Source organism: Alligator sinensis, unplaced genomic scaffold (assembly GCF_000455745.1).
Source record: "Alligator sinensis unplaced genomic scaffold, ASM45574v1 scaffold36_1, whole genome shotgun sequence".
Taxonomy (NCBI): Eukaryota; Metazoa; Chordata; order Crocodylia; family Alligatoridae; genus Alligator; species Alligator sinensis.
Window position 1 is genome coordinate 2,431,624 of NW_005842101.1, and position 16,267 is coordinate 2,447,890.

At 42.6% G+C, this 16,267-nt stretch overlaps 1 protein-coding gene across 2 annotated transcripts in view; it reads left to right on the forward strand.

Moving 5' to 3' along the window:
• Positions 1–12,628, forward strand: part of DPH6 (diphthamine biosynthesis 6) — a 318,847-nt gene extending 306,219 nt beyond the window's left edge. For both annotated transcript variants that reach the window (XM_025204914.1, XM_025204913.1), the window contains exon 14: positions 12,165–12,628. In XM_025204914.1, the coding sequence (XP_025060699.1) occupies positions 12,165–12,599 (435 nt within the window). In that variant the 3' untranslated portion in view covers positions 12,600–12,628. The remainder of the gene's footprint in view (positions 1–12,164) is intronic.
• The last annotated feature ends 3,639 nt before the right edge of the window (positions 12,629–16,267 follow it).

The following is a 16,267-nucleotide window of genomic DNA, read 5'->3' on the forward strand; positions in this document are numbered from 1 at the left end:
TCCCCCCCCAGGCTAACAAGAGACCCTGTCCTTCTGACTCTACATACCTCCCCCACTGCCCCTCCCTCCACCAAGAGACAGGAGCAGAGAGTGACTTCATTATCACTTTCTCTAGAAACAGGGTGTTGAAATTCTCTGAGTGCTTATAATATGTGCACGAATCAGCACCCCATGAATTCTTTATTTCTTCACACGCATATTGGATGATGAGTTAAGGTGAACAGCAGTAGATAATGCAATTTAATGAACCCTGGGCTCATATTATCCTTTCTGCATCATGCCAGGCAGTGGCAAGTTTCAAAAGAGACATGCATCATGCGCACTGCCTGCCCAGCCTGTATAAATGTTAGTGAACCATCTTCAGTGATCAGCTACAGCCTGGAGGATCACAGAAGCAAATCCCTTCCTGTTGGTCAATGACCAGCTCCCCTGGGATGGGGACAGGACCAGGAAGTGTGTGCTGTTCAGTGCACCCATGTAGTTAGGGAACCCCATGGGCTTGAAGCCTTCAACAACTTCCCTGGGGTTATGGAAACAGATGAAGCTGTTCACTGTGGTGTCCTACAGCAGCCGGCATACTTCACGTATTGCCACCCTAGCTATGCAGGGAGCCATGCCAAATTGGTTCCCAATGAAGCGGAGGCTGGTGGGGGTGGCCAGTTTCATGATGGCCATGGCCACCCTCTTTTGTGATGCAATGGGGAGATGCATGACAGTATCCCGGTGCTCAGTGTATGGTGACTATGTGCACAAATGTGTCTCTGCTCATATAAAAGTTCTCAAGCCACTGCTGATCATCCCAAATCGACAGTATGATGCACTCCCACCAGTCAGAGCTGCTCGCCTGTGCCCAGACCTTGAGATCATTGCTCTGTAGGTTGATCCACCGAACCCTGTTATCCTTGAGATTCACGGCTTCCTCTGAGTTCTCCGACTCCAGGTCATGGCCCATTAACTGTGAGCGGGATGGCCAATCTTATCCTCAACTCTCCTTTATACTTACCTACCACGACTTGGATAAATAGGAAAAGAAAGGAGGTTAACGGTCTTAGCTATTCTTGTCCAAAATAAAGCCACTCTGATGTTAATTGCTCACAGTGCAAGATTTATTGTATGGGTTAATAGTGCAGAAAAGACTATGTTCTTGCCAATTGTTTCATTGGCAAAATAGTGTTTCAATAAGAACTTCATATTAGTTACTTTGTACGTGCTGGATGGCAACTCTTCACCACCAATTAATTCATTAGCGGTACAGCCCTCCACTTTACTCATTCTCTGCGTGCGTGTGGTCCAGGGGCAGTCTCCTGCTATTCTCTCCTTCTTAAATGTATTTCCTGCTCCTGGTTTCCACGCTCCCACTGGGAGCTAATCTCTGGTCAACCCCAGTCCCCTTCTCTGTCAGTGGGGCACGATCTCTTCTCCTGAGTTTTCCTGAGGAAATCATCCCCAGCACTTCAGGCTTCCCCTCCCCCGCACTCACCGGCACCACAGGAGCCACTGGCAGGGCAAGCCCTTTGTGCCATGCCTCTTAGGAGTCTGTCACCTAGTGTTTCAGACTCCCCCTGCACTCCCTGCCACAGCGGGAGCCACTGACATTACAGGCCTCTTTGCTGTTGTCCTGCTGCATCTCTTGGAAAGCAACCATCCGGCATCTCGGCTACTCCCGCCCTTGTTGCTTCAACCAGGTTCCCAGTAAGGTAAATCTTACTGATACTGACCTGCCGTTTACTTCAGGGGTCTCACCGTCCTCGGAGTTCTCTCCCGTTCCATGGTAAGTCTCGTTGTTTTTCCTGAGCATCGCCACTCCTTGCTAATTCTGTTGCCTGAAGGCAAAAGTCTTTTTCCCACTGCTATTTTTATGCCCCGTACTGCAGGCTAATCACCTTGTTGTCTCTCAGATATGTTATCCCTTCCACCTGGCAAGGTTCATTGTCGGGTCAGTCTGGCCTGACTTTATCTATGTAACAGGGCTCTTGCCCGAGTCCCTGTTACAAACTGGTATAGCAAAGTCTGAGAAGCTGCTGCCCTGCATTGGCGCCTTTATAGAAGGTCCATCATAGGCTGCAGTGCATTCAGTAGCAGTATCTCTGCATTAATGAATGCCTCTGTTCTCTAGTTGGACACCTCCAGGGCATTCAACAGCATCTGGTTCTCCTCACAGATTCCATCAGGATTCATCAAAGCCATGTTGTTATGCAGGACACAACTGTTACTGTTTCACTCAGAGCACCACCTGCTTATGCTAAGGGGGTTGAATAGGTAGGGCTGTTGAATAGGGTCATTAGCATTATAAGAGCCCTGCTCTTTATATTTCAATACCTACACACCTCAGATTCCTGTAACTTCTCCTCTTCTAAAACCTTGGGGTATCCAGTGACCCCATGATCCACCCAAGGCTGCAGATAATAGCACTTAGCAGAATAATGAATAGACTGCCCATGAAGTATCACCCCAGCCAACACCCCCAACCCGGCAGAAGCCAGGGAAGAAATGTGGGTGTAAGGCCCCTATGCTGTTTTTTAATAGGTCCCATTAGAGCTATGCCAGACATCGAGGTGCCAGAACCACCAAGTAATATTGCAATCAGAAATGTCCAAAAATCTCCCTATACCCACTTTTTGATGACATGCACTCAGCAAAAAAAGGCAGGTGCTGATCAGAATCCTGAAATGGCTGAACTCCAAATTAAGGGTTGTTGAACAGGGACATTAGCATTAACAGCCCTGCTCTTTACATTTCAATTCCTACACACCCTAGGCTCCTGGATTTCATGGGTAATCTCTAAAAAACCTAAACCCCCTAAATACTTGGGGTTTTACATTTTGGGGGATTACCCCTAAAATCCATCATGCACTCAGCAGAAAAAAGGTAGGGGCTAAGCAGAAGACTGAATGGATGAACCCCAAATTTTCCCCTCCCCTCAGACCAAATAGACCCCCAAGAGCACAGCTGAGTGACTGATAGGTCAGACAGTGTTGCTGGGGGAGAGGGGGTGCATGCTTGAAAGGACAGCTGCAGTCTCTTCAAGCCATATCGCAGGCTGCCAGGCAAAGAATTTTGGATGTGTGTGGCAGTAAGCCATTAACAACTATTCTTCTGGACAATGGGGGATTAGGGGGGCAATCTGGGGCAGGCTATAGATGTCAGAAGTGTTCTATTAGGAAAGGTCATATGAGCAGATTTCCATGAGTGCCAGTACTGAGACATACTGAGACATAGTTAACACCTGCATAGCTATGCATATGTGGAAATGCAGATCTGCACAAAAAGGTTCAGTGCACAGGTTTATATAACTGCTCTCAGCTGGGGGCAGAAAGTCTATCATGACTCTGGTCAGAGTATAGTGAACCCTCTCTCAGTGTCTCATTTTGCCCCCAAAAATATACTCATCAGAGGCGTTGAAGAATAAGCCATGTCTGCCAGGTTTGGAGCAGTAGCCAGGTACCTCCCTACTCTATGGCCTCAACTGGGTCCGGGAAGAACTGACAGATTTGACTGATATTTGCAGGGAACAAAAGGTTCTGGACCAGCTGGAAAATCAATTAAACCAGCCAGTCTTGGCGGCCATTGCCCAGGAAATGAAGGTGCTCAACCACAACCAGACTGGACACAGTGCCGCAGCAAGATGAAGGCTCTAAAATGTGCTTTCCATCGAGTCAAGGACCAGAATTCTTGTCCATGGGCAGGAAGAACAGTATCTCCATTAAATGAGCAGCTGTCCTGCATTTTTATGAAGGACTCAGGCAACACTTGCCTCTGATCCTTTGGGATGGCAGGGGTGCAGGAGGTCACAGTGTCACCTAGCCCACAAGAGTCCACAGACGGTCCTGCCACTGCAGCGGGCAGTGTGATATGCTCTGCACAGCCTTCTGGCAACCAGTCAGAGGCAAGGGGGTAAGTGGTTGCAGCAGCTGGAGGACAGGAACAGCCAAGACTCAAGCAGTGCATACTTACTACAACAGAGGAATTTCTTTTTACTATTGTAACAACGCATGATTTGTGAAAAAAAACTCAATCTAAGCAATAATCATTTTTAACTAAAAGACCTTGGCTCTAAGGTGGACTTTCCAGGCTTGACTGGAAACCAGTGGATGGCAGAGCACAGATGCATACAGGCCTGTCCCACTCCCGGGCAGGTGCGGGGCAGATGACCAGCAGGCATAGAATCATTGCAAGGAGCCCAGCCATTATTTGTTGTTCCTTCCAGGTCTGGGAATGCCTCCTGGGCTCAGAGCAATTCCTGTCGCGCTGGATGGCCATGAATCTGTCCCTAGCCAGGTGGATCTTTATCTTCAAAAGGAGACTGGACACACATCTTGCTGGGGTTATTTGACCCCAGCAGTCTTTCCTGCACAAAGCAGGGGGGCTGGACATGATGATCTCACGAGGTCCCTTCTGGCCCTAAACTTCTGTGAATCTGTCTCACCATTTCACAGAGCCAATGCTCACAGTCTCTGAGGGTGTTCACAATCCTGTCTGTGCATGCAGCAGCAGCAGCCTGCCTTGGTAGCCTGTATGTCCTCAGCAGCGACATTGCAAACAGAGCTGGAAATCAAGAAATGCAGGAAATAGAGTGAATTAAGGGTGCTGAGTGCTCTAAACAGACACACACAATGAATCTTGCAAGGGAATAAGCGGTTGGCCCAAAATGACCAAGAAGTGGTGCCTGGCCACGGGTGGTAGCAGGCCCTGAATGGCTGCAAACAAGTGCTCACCTGCTTTGGCCACTGATGCGCCTTCCTGCTGTGCGTTGCCCTGTACCTCCCTGCACTGCCCACTAACCCCTGGGGTCTCTAAAGCACTATCCTATGGTGTCCCCCCTCCCCACCTTCACCTCACACCCCAGCCTAATTGCAGCTGTCAGTTTAGGTGACAGATGACTTAAAGGGTCCCCAAGGCTTCACGTACTGGGTTTGGAGGTTGAGCTTTCTGATCTATCCTCCTCGGAGGAAGTGGCAGGTGACATGACCAGCACCCTGCTGCTATCTTCTCCACTGGAGCCACCGCGAGTCACAGTGGTGGTTGGCGATGTCTCAGTAAGCAAGGATGCCCCAGAGGCCTTTGTCTCTGTCCATTCACAGTGATCCAGTAACTCCATTAGCAGCTGGAGGTATCTGTAATGGGCCATGTCACGCAGTGGGTTGCCCTGCTGCTGTGCTCTGGCAACATCCCTACAGAAAGCAGCTTACAGCATCTTTGCCCTGACATGGCACTGGATCAGCATCCTGTTGTGCCCCTGCTCACCCATTCTCCTGGCAACATCAAAGTAGATGTGCCAGATGGCCTGCAGTGTGCAGATGACCTCAGGGTCCCCCAGCACCTACACCATGATTTTTGTTTTGCTGAAGGTCCAGTTGGCTCCATTTTCTGCTGAACACCAGACATCTTGGATCAATAAGGGGTACCTCGAGGAGCTGTGCCTTCAATTTATAAGTCTTAAGGTGACAGAGCCAAGGGAAGTTCACCCTCTTCCATCCTGTTGTTGCTGGGCAAAGTTTGGATATCAGGCATGCTGGCACCAGGCAGGGTCAAGGCAGGGAAGGGGCTCTGCAACAGTGGCAATTTTAGGCATACTTCTTCTGGATGTCTTTTAGCCCTGTGTATGCCGTGGCACAATAGCAAGCTACCAAATGAGCCATGTACTGAGAGTTAGACCTTCCGTGGGCCCCCACAGGCTCCATGTCAGAGCATGGTACAACAGCAGGCTACCCAGTGACCCATGTGTCAAGACACCACTCCCAGTGGGACATAGTCTGAACTGCTGAGCAGTTCAGAAATAGCTGGTGAGGGATTGAATGCTGAAAGAACTCACCCGCTATTCATAAAGCTCATGCATGCTCACAGAACTCTGCTTGTCAGGTTTACATAAAACTGGTGAGCGAATTAATGGCATTAAGGGGACAGTTATGCCATAGGCAGCTGAAAAGTGATGTTTTAGAGGTGCATGGTGGAGAGGAGCCAGGAGTTCCTCACAGCTGATTCCTGGCAAAGTCTGGGGATTTTTGCTGGGCACGCAAGAGCTATGCTCTGTGACTTTTGCAAGTTTTGACACCAGTCAGCAGCATTCACCAGGGCTCCGCCTTGGCCTGTCAAGGGTGTCCTAAAACATTCATTACACAGAAATACCTGCGAATTGTAATAACACTTGGTGGACAAGGGGGCTCACTACACAAAAATTGTAACAACACCTAGTGGATAAAGGGGCTAACCACGTGTCATTCAGTAAATTACCATGTACACGTGACAGATTAATTCAGGGGCGGGCAATTATTTTGGGCAGAGGGCCGCTTTGGCAAGCCATCAAGGGCCACATAATAGACACCCAGGGGCAGATAAATATTAATTTTCTAAATTTTTTAGGGACCCTGTGGGCCAGATAGAATGGCCTGGCGGGCCGCATCCAGCCCCCGGGCCGCATTTTGCCCACCCTTGGATTAATGGCTACACTATTCCAAGTTGTGTCATCACAAACTAAACTACATCAGGATGAGGGTTAGTTTATGATGATGCAACCTCATTAAAATCACCAAAATCTCGCATACATGTAAAGTGTGATGCCATTAAACCACACAAAAGGGCAATTTTCATCAAGCACCCCTCATCTTTGCCAAAGAGAGGTAGCAGGGTGAGCCCTGTACCATTAGAAGAGCATCAGTATTTATCATCTATAGACCAACTCCTTGTTTTCTGTAGCTCAGGAAATGTCTAAAAGTAACAGATCATCCCTGTCTGCTCCCCCATGTAGAGAAGGTCACTTCAGTGCAGTTGGAATAAAAATGTGCTATTCTACCTCTTTTGGTTTTCGAACTGGAAATCTATCAGGCTGTTATCTGTCACAACATAATTACACTGGGTCTGGGTCTCTAGTAATTCCATCTTGGATTCTTTATCTGAAGAGCCAAAAGAAGCCACAAGGGACCTATCTACAAGAACATGCTGTAAAGGCAGTGTAAGACACATCAGACTCAAGTTAGAACAGTGATTATTGGCATATCTCTATAAAGGAACGTTTGAGTCTGAACATCATGCTTTCACTCTGGGGTCTTAGAAGCTTATAAAAGCATCTGACTTCTCTAGTAATGAGAGACCATGCTCTAGAAAAAAGTAAGTATGAGGATCTGTGTCACAATCTGGTCTCTGGAAAGCTTCCAAATTTTCACTGTTTCTAAAATAAAGCCATACTGTACGGATTTTTGTTTCCAGTGGCAGTCTCCTGGTGAATAATGGCAAATTATCCAACCCCAGAGGAGATATCCTCCCATATATCCTATATGGTTACATTCTTCTTTATGTTCATTCCAGAGACTGACTCTGAAACATGACTTTTGATTGGATGCTTCAGTGCTAATTCTGTTCCACCTATTAGACAGTAAGTGGACTTAGGTATCTAAGTATGATTGTATTCCGCCTTACATGAGCCCCTGAAAAAGTATTTGAGGTGGAGGCCTCAAACTGCAGACCAGTCAGCCTCACTTCAGTCCCTGGAAAAATCATGGAGCAGATCCTCAAGGAATCCATTTCTAAGCACTTGGAGGAGAAAGTGGTTAGGAACAGTCAACATGGATTCACCAAGGGCAAGTCATGCCTGACAACCTGATTGCCTTCTATAATGAGGTGACTGGCTGTGTGGATGCAGGGAGACCAACAGATGTGCTATACTTTTGTATAAAAAGCCTTGCTAAAATGGTTTCCCACAACATACTCACAGGCAAGTTAAGGAAGTATGGGCTGGATGAATGGACTTGTAAGGTTGATAGAAAACTGGCTGGAGCATCAGGCTCAGAGAGTAGTAATCTATGGCTCAATGTGTAGTTGGCATCCAGTATCAAGTGGAGTGCCCCTGGGTTGGTCCTGGGTCTGGTTTTGTTCAGTGTCTTCATCAGTGACTTGAAAGTTGGTATAGAGTGCACCTTCAGCAAGTTTGCAGATGACACCAAGCTGGCGGGGAGTAGTAGATATGCTGGAGGGTAGAGCTAGGATTCAGAGTGACCTAGACAAATTGGAGGGTTGGGTCAAAAGAAATCTCATGAGGTTCAAGAAGGACAAGGGCAAATTCTTGCACTTAGGATGAAACAATCCCATGTACCAGTACAGGCTGGGGTCTGACTGGGTGGGCAGCAGCTCTGCAGAAAAGGACCTGTGGGTTGCAGTGGACAATAAGTTGAATATGAGCCAACAGTGTGCCCATGTTGCCAAGAAGGCTAACAGCATACTGGACTACATTGGTACGTGTGTTGCCAGCAGGTCAAGAGAAGTGATTATTCCCCTCCATTCAGCACTGGTAAGGCCACAACTGGAGTATTGTGTTCAGTTTGGGGCCCTCCACTACAGGAAGGATGTGGAGAAATTGGAGAGAGTCCAACAGAGGGCAACAAAAATGGTGCGGGGGCTGGGGGACATGATTTATGAGTGGAGGCTGAGCAAACTGGGCTAATCTAGTCTAGAGAAGAGGAGATCGATGGGATTTAATAGTATCCTTCAACTACCTGAAGTGGGGTTCGAAAAAGGATGGAGTTAGGCTGTTCTCAGTGGTGGCAGATGACAGAACAAGGAGCAACTGTCTCAAGGTTCAGCAAGGGAATTTTAAGTTAGATATTAGGAAAAAAATTCTCATGAGGAGGAGAAAAAATTTCTCACTAGGAGGGTAGTAAAACACTGGAACAGGTCACCCAGAGAAGTGGTGGAATCTCCATCCTTGGAGGTTTTAAGACCCAACTAGACAAAGTTTTGGCTGGGATGATCTAGTTGGGGCTGGTTCTGCTTTGAGCAGGGGATTAGACTAGATGACCTCCTGAGGTCCCTTCTAACCCTAATTTTCTATGATTCTTTGATTCTATACATGGAAAAGTGTAACACATTTTTAGCTTTCCGTGTATGAATTCTAATTATTGGGTGAATCATCTTAAATTAGAAGTCGTCTTGGATTTGGATAAATATCTCAAGTACCTCAAGTACTGGGGAAGCTAAGGGTAAGGCAGTTAAGAAGTTCTAAAGACTCGCTTTTTGAAGCATATAGGACATATCTGCTTAACAAAAATGGCAATGCTATGTTGAAATTCAGTTGGGAGAGGTCACTGTTTAAAGAGTTTCTGAAAGATCCAGTAACAAATGATGGAATGCAGAAAGAACGTTAGTTCCCAGCAGTTCAATCGCTTGTATTTTGCGCAAACCTGTAATTTGAAGGTTAGGAGTGCCACACAATGCACATTTATGGGAATATATGGGTCTACCATATATAGTCTTTCATTCAGAATGATTATGATTTGTTGAGCTGAAAATGTACTTTAGTTTGGCCTGAGTTTTCCTGTATTCCTTCCACATTCTAAATAGCAACTGAAGGCAAGCAGAAATACTTAGTAATTGATTTAACAATCTAAGACAAGTACAATAAAGTAGAAAAGTTTGTCTCAATGCTTGACTTGACCTAAGAGAGCTTCCTTAGACTTATTTTCTAAACAGTACATCAGCACCTTGGGCCAACAAAGTGGCCTTTAAGCCTGAATGAGCATGACTTTTTTTTTCTCCAGTGCAAAGCTCCAGTATTTCATCTTTTCAAACTGTTTTATAGCACTCAGAACAGAATTATATTGACAAGGTTAGAATTCATCTCCTGGAGGAGAATACTGTGCTACTGTTAAGTGCTAATATAACATTTATGTGTTGGTACCTTAATAACAACCCCAGCTTACCTAATGAAAGTACTGAAAGCAAACAGTATTCAGTGAGATTTTATTATGACTGAAGTGACTGCAATTTGAGACAAATTATCCCTATTTTTGTTCCCATATCAAAAACAGAAATGCTAAAGCAATTGCTACATGTTTGGTATGGAATTAGGCTCCACTATCGTTAATCTAGAAGTAAGTGCATTTTTCAGGTAAACAGCTCACAAGGGTCAAGCAGCAAAGACTTTTCTGTGGAAAAATGCTTGTCAATAACTTTGTGAGTGAATTTTGAAATAAAGTGCCTGTAACCTGTCATTATTCCTTCCTCTCAAAAGTCGAGAGCGAGTGGATGAAAATTGAGCATGTGAATTGAAGACAGGGTGAGTGTTACGGCCTTATCGACTTCAGATAAAATGACTGTTTTAACTTGTTATTATTTTTCCATTCAAAGGTCAGGCAATGTACAATATTACCAGTATAGACTGCAGTGTAAGCAAATTGGTATATAAAAAAAGTTATCATCAATACACACAAAGGAGAGGAAAGTATAAGTCACTAATATCAAGAGTACTTAATGTGTGATCGTTCTTTAAAAAAAGGGGAAAATAAGACAATTTTGAGAAATCTATTCACAGAGGGAAAATTTGTTTAAATATAATTCATTTTTGTAGAAAACTGTTACAAGTAATTTCAGTTATTTTTGGGGGGGGGATATACATGTATATATAATCAGACTCCTTTCCATAAATAGACTCATTTTCATTTAACAAGTTTTATGAGTGTATGTATTAGTAAAGCCTGCATTTGTAACTAAAACAGTTAAGTGCATGCTTATCTGTAAGATGATAGACTTCTGCAAGCTGTTCTACATTTCAAGTTTTAAGTCTAGTTCAGAATTGGTCTGAAGGCCTTGTCTATGCAACTCTGGCACAGTGTCCCGGGGAGCATGGGGCTGATCTTACCTCACCCATCAGAGTCTGCTGACATGCTTTAGAGCCAGAAGTTGGCCAGGGAGGCTGCTTGGGGCTCGTCCCCAGTGACCACAATCATGATGGGGGTGAAGTGGCTGTAGTCTTCATTTTTCATCATATTTAGTGGACTTGCAGAGAAAGTGGGAGAGCTGGGTTCTGGACCCTCAGCCTGGGAAGATTCAAACTCATATCTCCTCCTCCACAGGAAAGGCACTAACCCCCAGAATACGCTGGTTGGACTGTATCTTCAACCCATCCTATTGAAAGTAGCCTCTGTGTAACCAAATATGTAAAAGTCATGGGGCAAAAGGGAGAATGGGTAAGAGAAAGCATGACTGTGTAGGCCAGGAGTTGGCAAGGTTTTTTGGCAGCAGAGTAGAAAGACTTTGTCTGAGGTGGGCTGGCACTAGGTCCTTGCTGCCACTGGTTCTCCCCATTGCCCAGCCTCAGAACAAGTGAAAGCCCTCCCACTGCCGAAAGTCCCCTGGCACCACCCATGGGATCCAGTAGCCTGCAGGCTGTAAGTTACCAGTGCCTGTTGTATAGCGTCAGTTGGAATAGGAATTCCAGGCTCTGCTCATTGCTGGTTGAACTTTGTCACTGAGATGATGCTGTCACCCTCTAGAGCAGTGATTCTCACACAAGGTACCTGGCAGCCTGGGTGCCACACAGTGCTGGCACTGTTTGGTTTGCAAGCATAATTCACAAGGCACACCCAGAAATAAATTTCAAATAGATATTCAGAGTTGTGATTGTTCTAAGCCCTCTGCAACAGAAAAACTTCTATATTATTTCTCTGTATGCAAAAAAAGACTGAAAATTAGGACTCGGCATTTTTCAAGGGATGCCTCAAGTCTATCTAGGGGTGCTTTGAGTCTAAAAAGGTTGAGAGCCACTGCTTTAGATGATGCATTCAGCCCATGCTGAACATAAACCTCATTTGTTTCAAGGAGTGAATGTTTTGCTCCATTTTTTTCATGCAACACTATAAATATTTTTCACATTGAAAGACCGTTGGTGCAAATAAATGTCGTACTATGTAGCATGTTTTACAGTAGTTCTCTAACTGCTGTTCTCTGATTCTTGTCTTGTTTTATAGGAATGAGCAGAAATAATGTTAAGATCTGTATTCCTCCTTAAAATGACACAGACATAGTAGGAAGCTAATATTGAGAAAATGAACAAGAATTATCTGTCAGACAGATTCATAATTGCTTAAGGTGACTTAAGTTACTTTCTTAGTAACAAAGAGAGAAAAACAAAATATCCATGATAATAAACCAACTGTGCTGATAAATATAGTGTGATTGTACCATAGTATACATACTCACTTTTTTTAATTGACTGACAAAATCTGAGAACCATTTATTTCACCTTACTATTTAATGTTTACTCATTCTTCCAGCTTTATCTGTTGTTTTATAAACTAAATTATAGTGGAGTAGCTGTAGCTCCCATTCCAGCATATAAGAATCAGCTTCTAGTAATTCTCTAATCTAATGCTTGGATTGCTTTGTTTAATTTTTAGGCAGAAGACTCGATAATGTGCAGTGATCTACCTGCAGTGTGTGGAACACTAGCTGTGGTTGTGGTACCGCACCTACCCAGAGAGGCACTCATTGAGTGGCATGTCATTGCGGTAGTGGATGATCCATTACAAAGAAAAACTTTTTCACTGAAGATGTTTTCAGAGGGCTGCCAAATTGAATGTGAGGTTGTGGAGTCCAGTTCTGCCACTAGCGCATCAATCTCAGTATGCCTAAGCCTGATTTCACCATCTGTTTCTTCAGTTGATTTAGATACAGCTCTCCAAGATATGGTTGCTGTTTTTAGGCAAGCTGTTGAGAAACTTTCTGAAGACTGCACTGCAATACCTTTGTGTTTTAGAACTTTCTACAAGAAGGATAGCTTCAGTACTGAAATACTACAAGCAGGTAAGACTGTTGCTGGAATAAGCCATTAATAGTAATAAAGTGGGGTTTAACTGGGGAAAACATTTCAAAGCAAGCAGGAAGAGTAGGCATGATTAGGATACAAATGTTCTTTCTTTGGTTACCAGCCATATTACTCATTTTTTTAAAAAGCATTAGCCTGGAAAAAAACATGGGGTCCAAATAGATGACAAAAACAAAAATGAGCTGTACTCTAGAAGGACAGATCTTCTGCATAAATGTCTTTGAGCAGTGTAATTACTGAATATTAGCATGGTACTATTTAGAGGAGAAATAAAATGCAAAAGTTTAAAAAAAAAATCTATGAAATGGTAAAGTAGATTGGGGGGGGGGGGTGTCTGTGTGTGTCTTTACTGCCAAATATATCTGTGCCTTTAAAACCAGATACGGTTAACCAAGCAAATTTGGTATACTGTTTTTTTTGTGTAGTAATAACTCTCCATAATTTCAGTGAGAATAATAAAGTTAGAAATACAATGTATGCCTTATGTTTCAATGGGTTGATGTGCTGTGTTCAATTACAAAAGTTCATAACAACATGCAAAAACCCTCTTTCATCTGACAGGCCTACAAAATGGTTAAGGACCTGATCATGCTGTTTCAATAAGAGTTTTGCCATTGAGTTCAATAGGAGTAGGATCAGGCCTTTAGTCTACGTTCATCTCAAAGTTGCACTCACATATTTAAAAAAAAGAGAGATGTTTGCAAACCTACAACAGATCTATATTAATTAGTTAACATAATGTTAGCCCTCAAAGAACCTACTGTCCTATTTTTTTTATTTAACCTGCAGCAATTTCTGAAGGAAATTCAACTTGACATTGTTTAATAGATTTAAAGTACAGGAATACAAAGCAATAAAAATATGGCATGGAGTAAGCGTGCTTAATCCATGAAGCAAGGAAAGAACATGTAGCCTGCCAGAATGTTGTTCTTCTACTATGTCTTGTTTAAGAACTAAGAAGCAACCTGATAAAACATGTTCCTAGCATACAATTTACATGATCCCTTTGCTTGTTCTCTCTCTGATGTTTCATGGGGCATATAATAATTAGCTTTGAGTAAAGTACATTTGCCTTAGCTAAATCTAATATTGAGCAAAATGTATAAATAGGATAAATGGATGAAGTGTGGGAAAACTGTAACTATGTAGTATTTTATGTTAAACTAATGGCATGGGTGTAGAATGAATCATCAAGGTTTTTCATTCATCTTTAGTTCCCTCTAAATCTCTCTAAGGCCCTAATGACCATCATCATTATAATCATCAGTAAGAAATGCAGTCTTGTTAAAATGTAGTGTGCATTAAATTTATAGCTAGCACTAATTTATCAGCAAGGAATTTCAGGAGAAAGTTCACTTATGTTGCTTAGCATTTTTCTTTGCAAAGTCCACAGGCAGGGAAGCAGCTCTGTGTTATTTGAAAAGAAAATTTTAAATTAAAATAGTTATTGATCTAAAATATTGTTGTTAACCAGCACCTATCTGTAGCTCTTAATGGAAGAATTTATATACTAGTTTTCATTCTGCTGTAAGAGGTTCAAAGTAAGAGGCTGAATCTTTAATACAACATTAAAATCCAACAAGGGGCATGCTTAAGTGCTTCATTAATACAGGTCCTGGTTGCATTATGGGCATCAGGTGGAATTTCTTCAGCTTCTCAAGGAACACAGTACAGCAATGAACCACTAAATACCATACCCCCAGGCATCTTCATGCTATTATTATTATTATATTCCTCATGAATTGGATATTTTATTTAGTAGCTTTAGTGTGATGTGTTGTAGCTGTCAGTGGTAAAATATTTTAAACATTTTAAAAATATTTTCTTCCTTTAAAGGATGTAATATAGAATAATTATTACTTTTATAAAGTATTCCTAACCCCTTTTTGTATGGTTTTTCCTATATTAATTTACCAGAATGGGAAATACCCACAAAGCAATGTACTTTAGTGCAGTTTACAACCATGGCCCAGCTGAGGTTACTATGGACAATTGTGTCAGACATCAAGGAGCCCTTGGTAGTGAAGGGAGAGAAGGAGATCACTCTCCCCTTATCCTCCCTGACTGACCCACAATTGATGAAGCAGCAGCAATACAGTAACTGAGGTTCTTGGATCTTTCTGTAGTCAATGTGTGTTGCACAAGTAGAACCCTGCCATTTTGGGGACTCTTCTGCATCATGGACTTCAAACTGAGAGACTGCAAAAGAAGAGCTGTGATCATTCTCCATACTGAAGCACAGTTATTGTGATTCAAATCTTTTTGGTCTAACACACTTTATAATGGAAAAAACACTAAAAGCTATGTCTCAAATAACCACAATTACTGTAAGGTAGTAGAGTAAGTAACCATTTTATTTTAATTGAACACTGTTGTGTTAATGAACTTCTGTTGCTCATGTTTGGGAAGAAAAGGTAGTACTCCACAGGAAACAAATAACCATACCCTATTGATCTGTAATCGTGGTTAGATCCATAGCTGGCCATGGTGGACTTACTGATGAGCTTAGAATGGCTGTGCATTGTCCCTTTTACCAAGCATGAAGGAGACATAAAGATGCTTCAATTAAGCAGGACTTGAAATCATTGGAGTGGGAGAAGAAACACGGCCACAAATCTGCCCAAATGAGCTTTTGATTAAAAGAGTGCTTTTTATTGGCACAAAGAATTTCAGTGTTCAGATGAACCAGTCTACACAAATTAGAGCAGCCTGTTTGCAGCTGACAAAGTAAGATGAGAACTGAGAATATGTGCACTCTGTGAGTTGTAACAGATTACTGGGAGGTATTATAGCCAGTGTTATTGATGTCAGAAGCAGCTAAAAGTTTGTGATGCAAATTCGAGATAGATAGCTTTCTGTCAGCCTAAGACTAGATATAAAGTTTTATTGAACAAAGTGTAGTCCTGATGGCGAACTTCTCAGATGCAATCCCTCAGAACACACGAGAGCATTATAGGCACCGTGCTGAGACCACAGAACGTGTTAGAAGTAGGAGGATTAGATTAAGCTGACACATATACTTAGTAAGATGCTGTTAAGCCTTTAGAAGTCTTTAACATAAATTTGACCATTTCTTTCTTATTCTCATTTACATACCCATATTAATATAAACATGTCAGGATGATTTGCCATACCATCCGGTCGACCAGATTATACCTCAATATAGGAATGATGCATGGCCATAATTCACACCATAATGATTTCACAAACCTTGTTCACATGTTATATGCAAAAATACTTTTAAATATTTAATAGGAAGGGGATGAGGTCTTGCATTCACTAAAGCACCATTTAACATAATTCATTTTTTAATGATATAGAAAAATTAAGGAGAAAACACAACTAGGTAGAAGAAAATATGGATACCGAATATAATTCGGTAACAGAATAATAATAAATAAATCATCAATTAAAAATGTAACTCTACTCTGAAAAATAGCTCTTAGGAATGAAAGACATTTTGGACTTCTTTATTTATGAAGCATCAGTGGTAGTAAACTTGTTTCATTTTCAAGAAAAAAAAAAATATATATATATATTGCCTAATAGTCCATAGGATCGCAAAGGAAGAAAGAGAAAAATGAGATTTGTCACACTTATCTGGGATGTAGAATATTCTTTTCCAATGAGGAATTAATTATTTATAAAGTGGAACAGCTTATCACAGCAGTGACT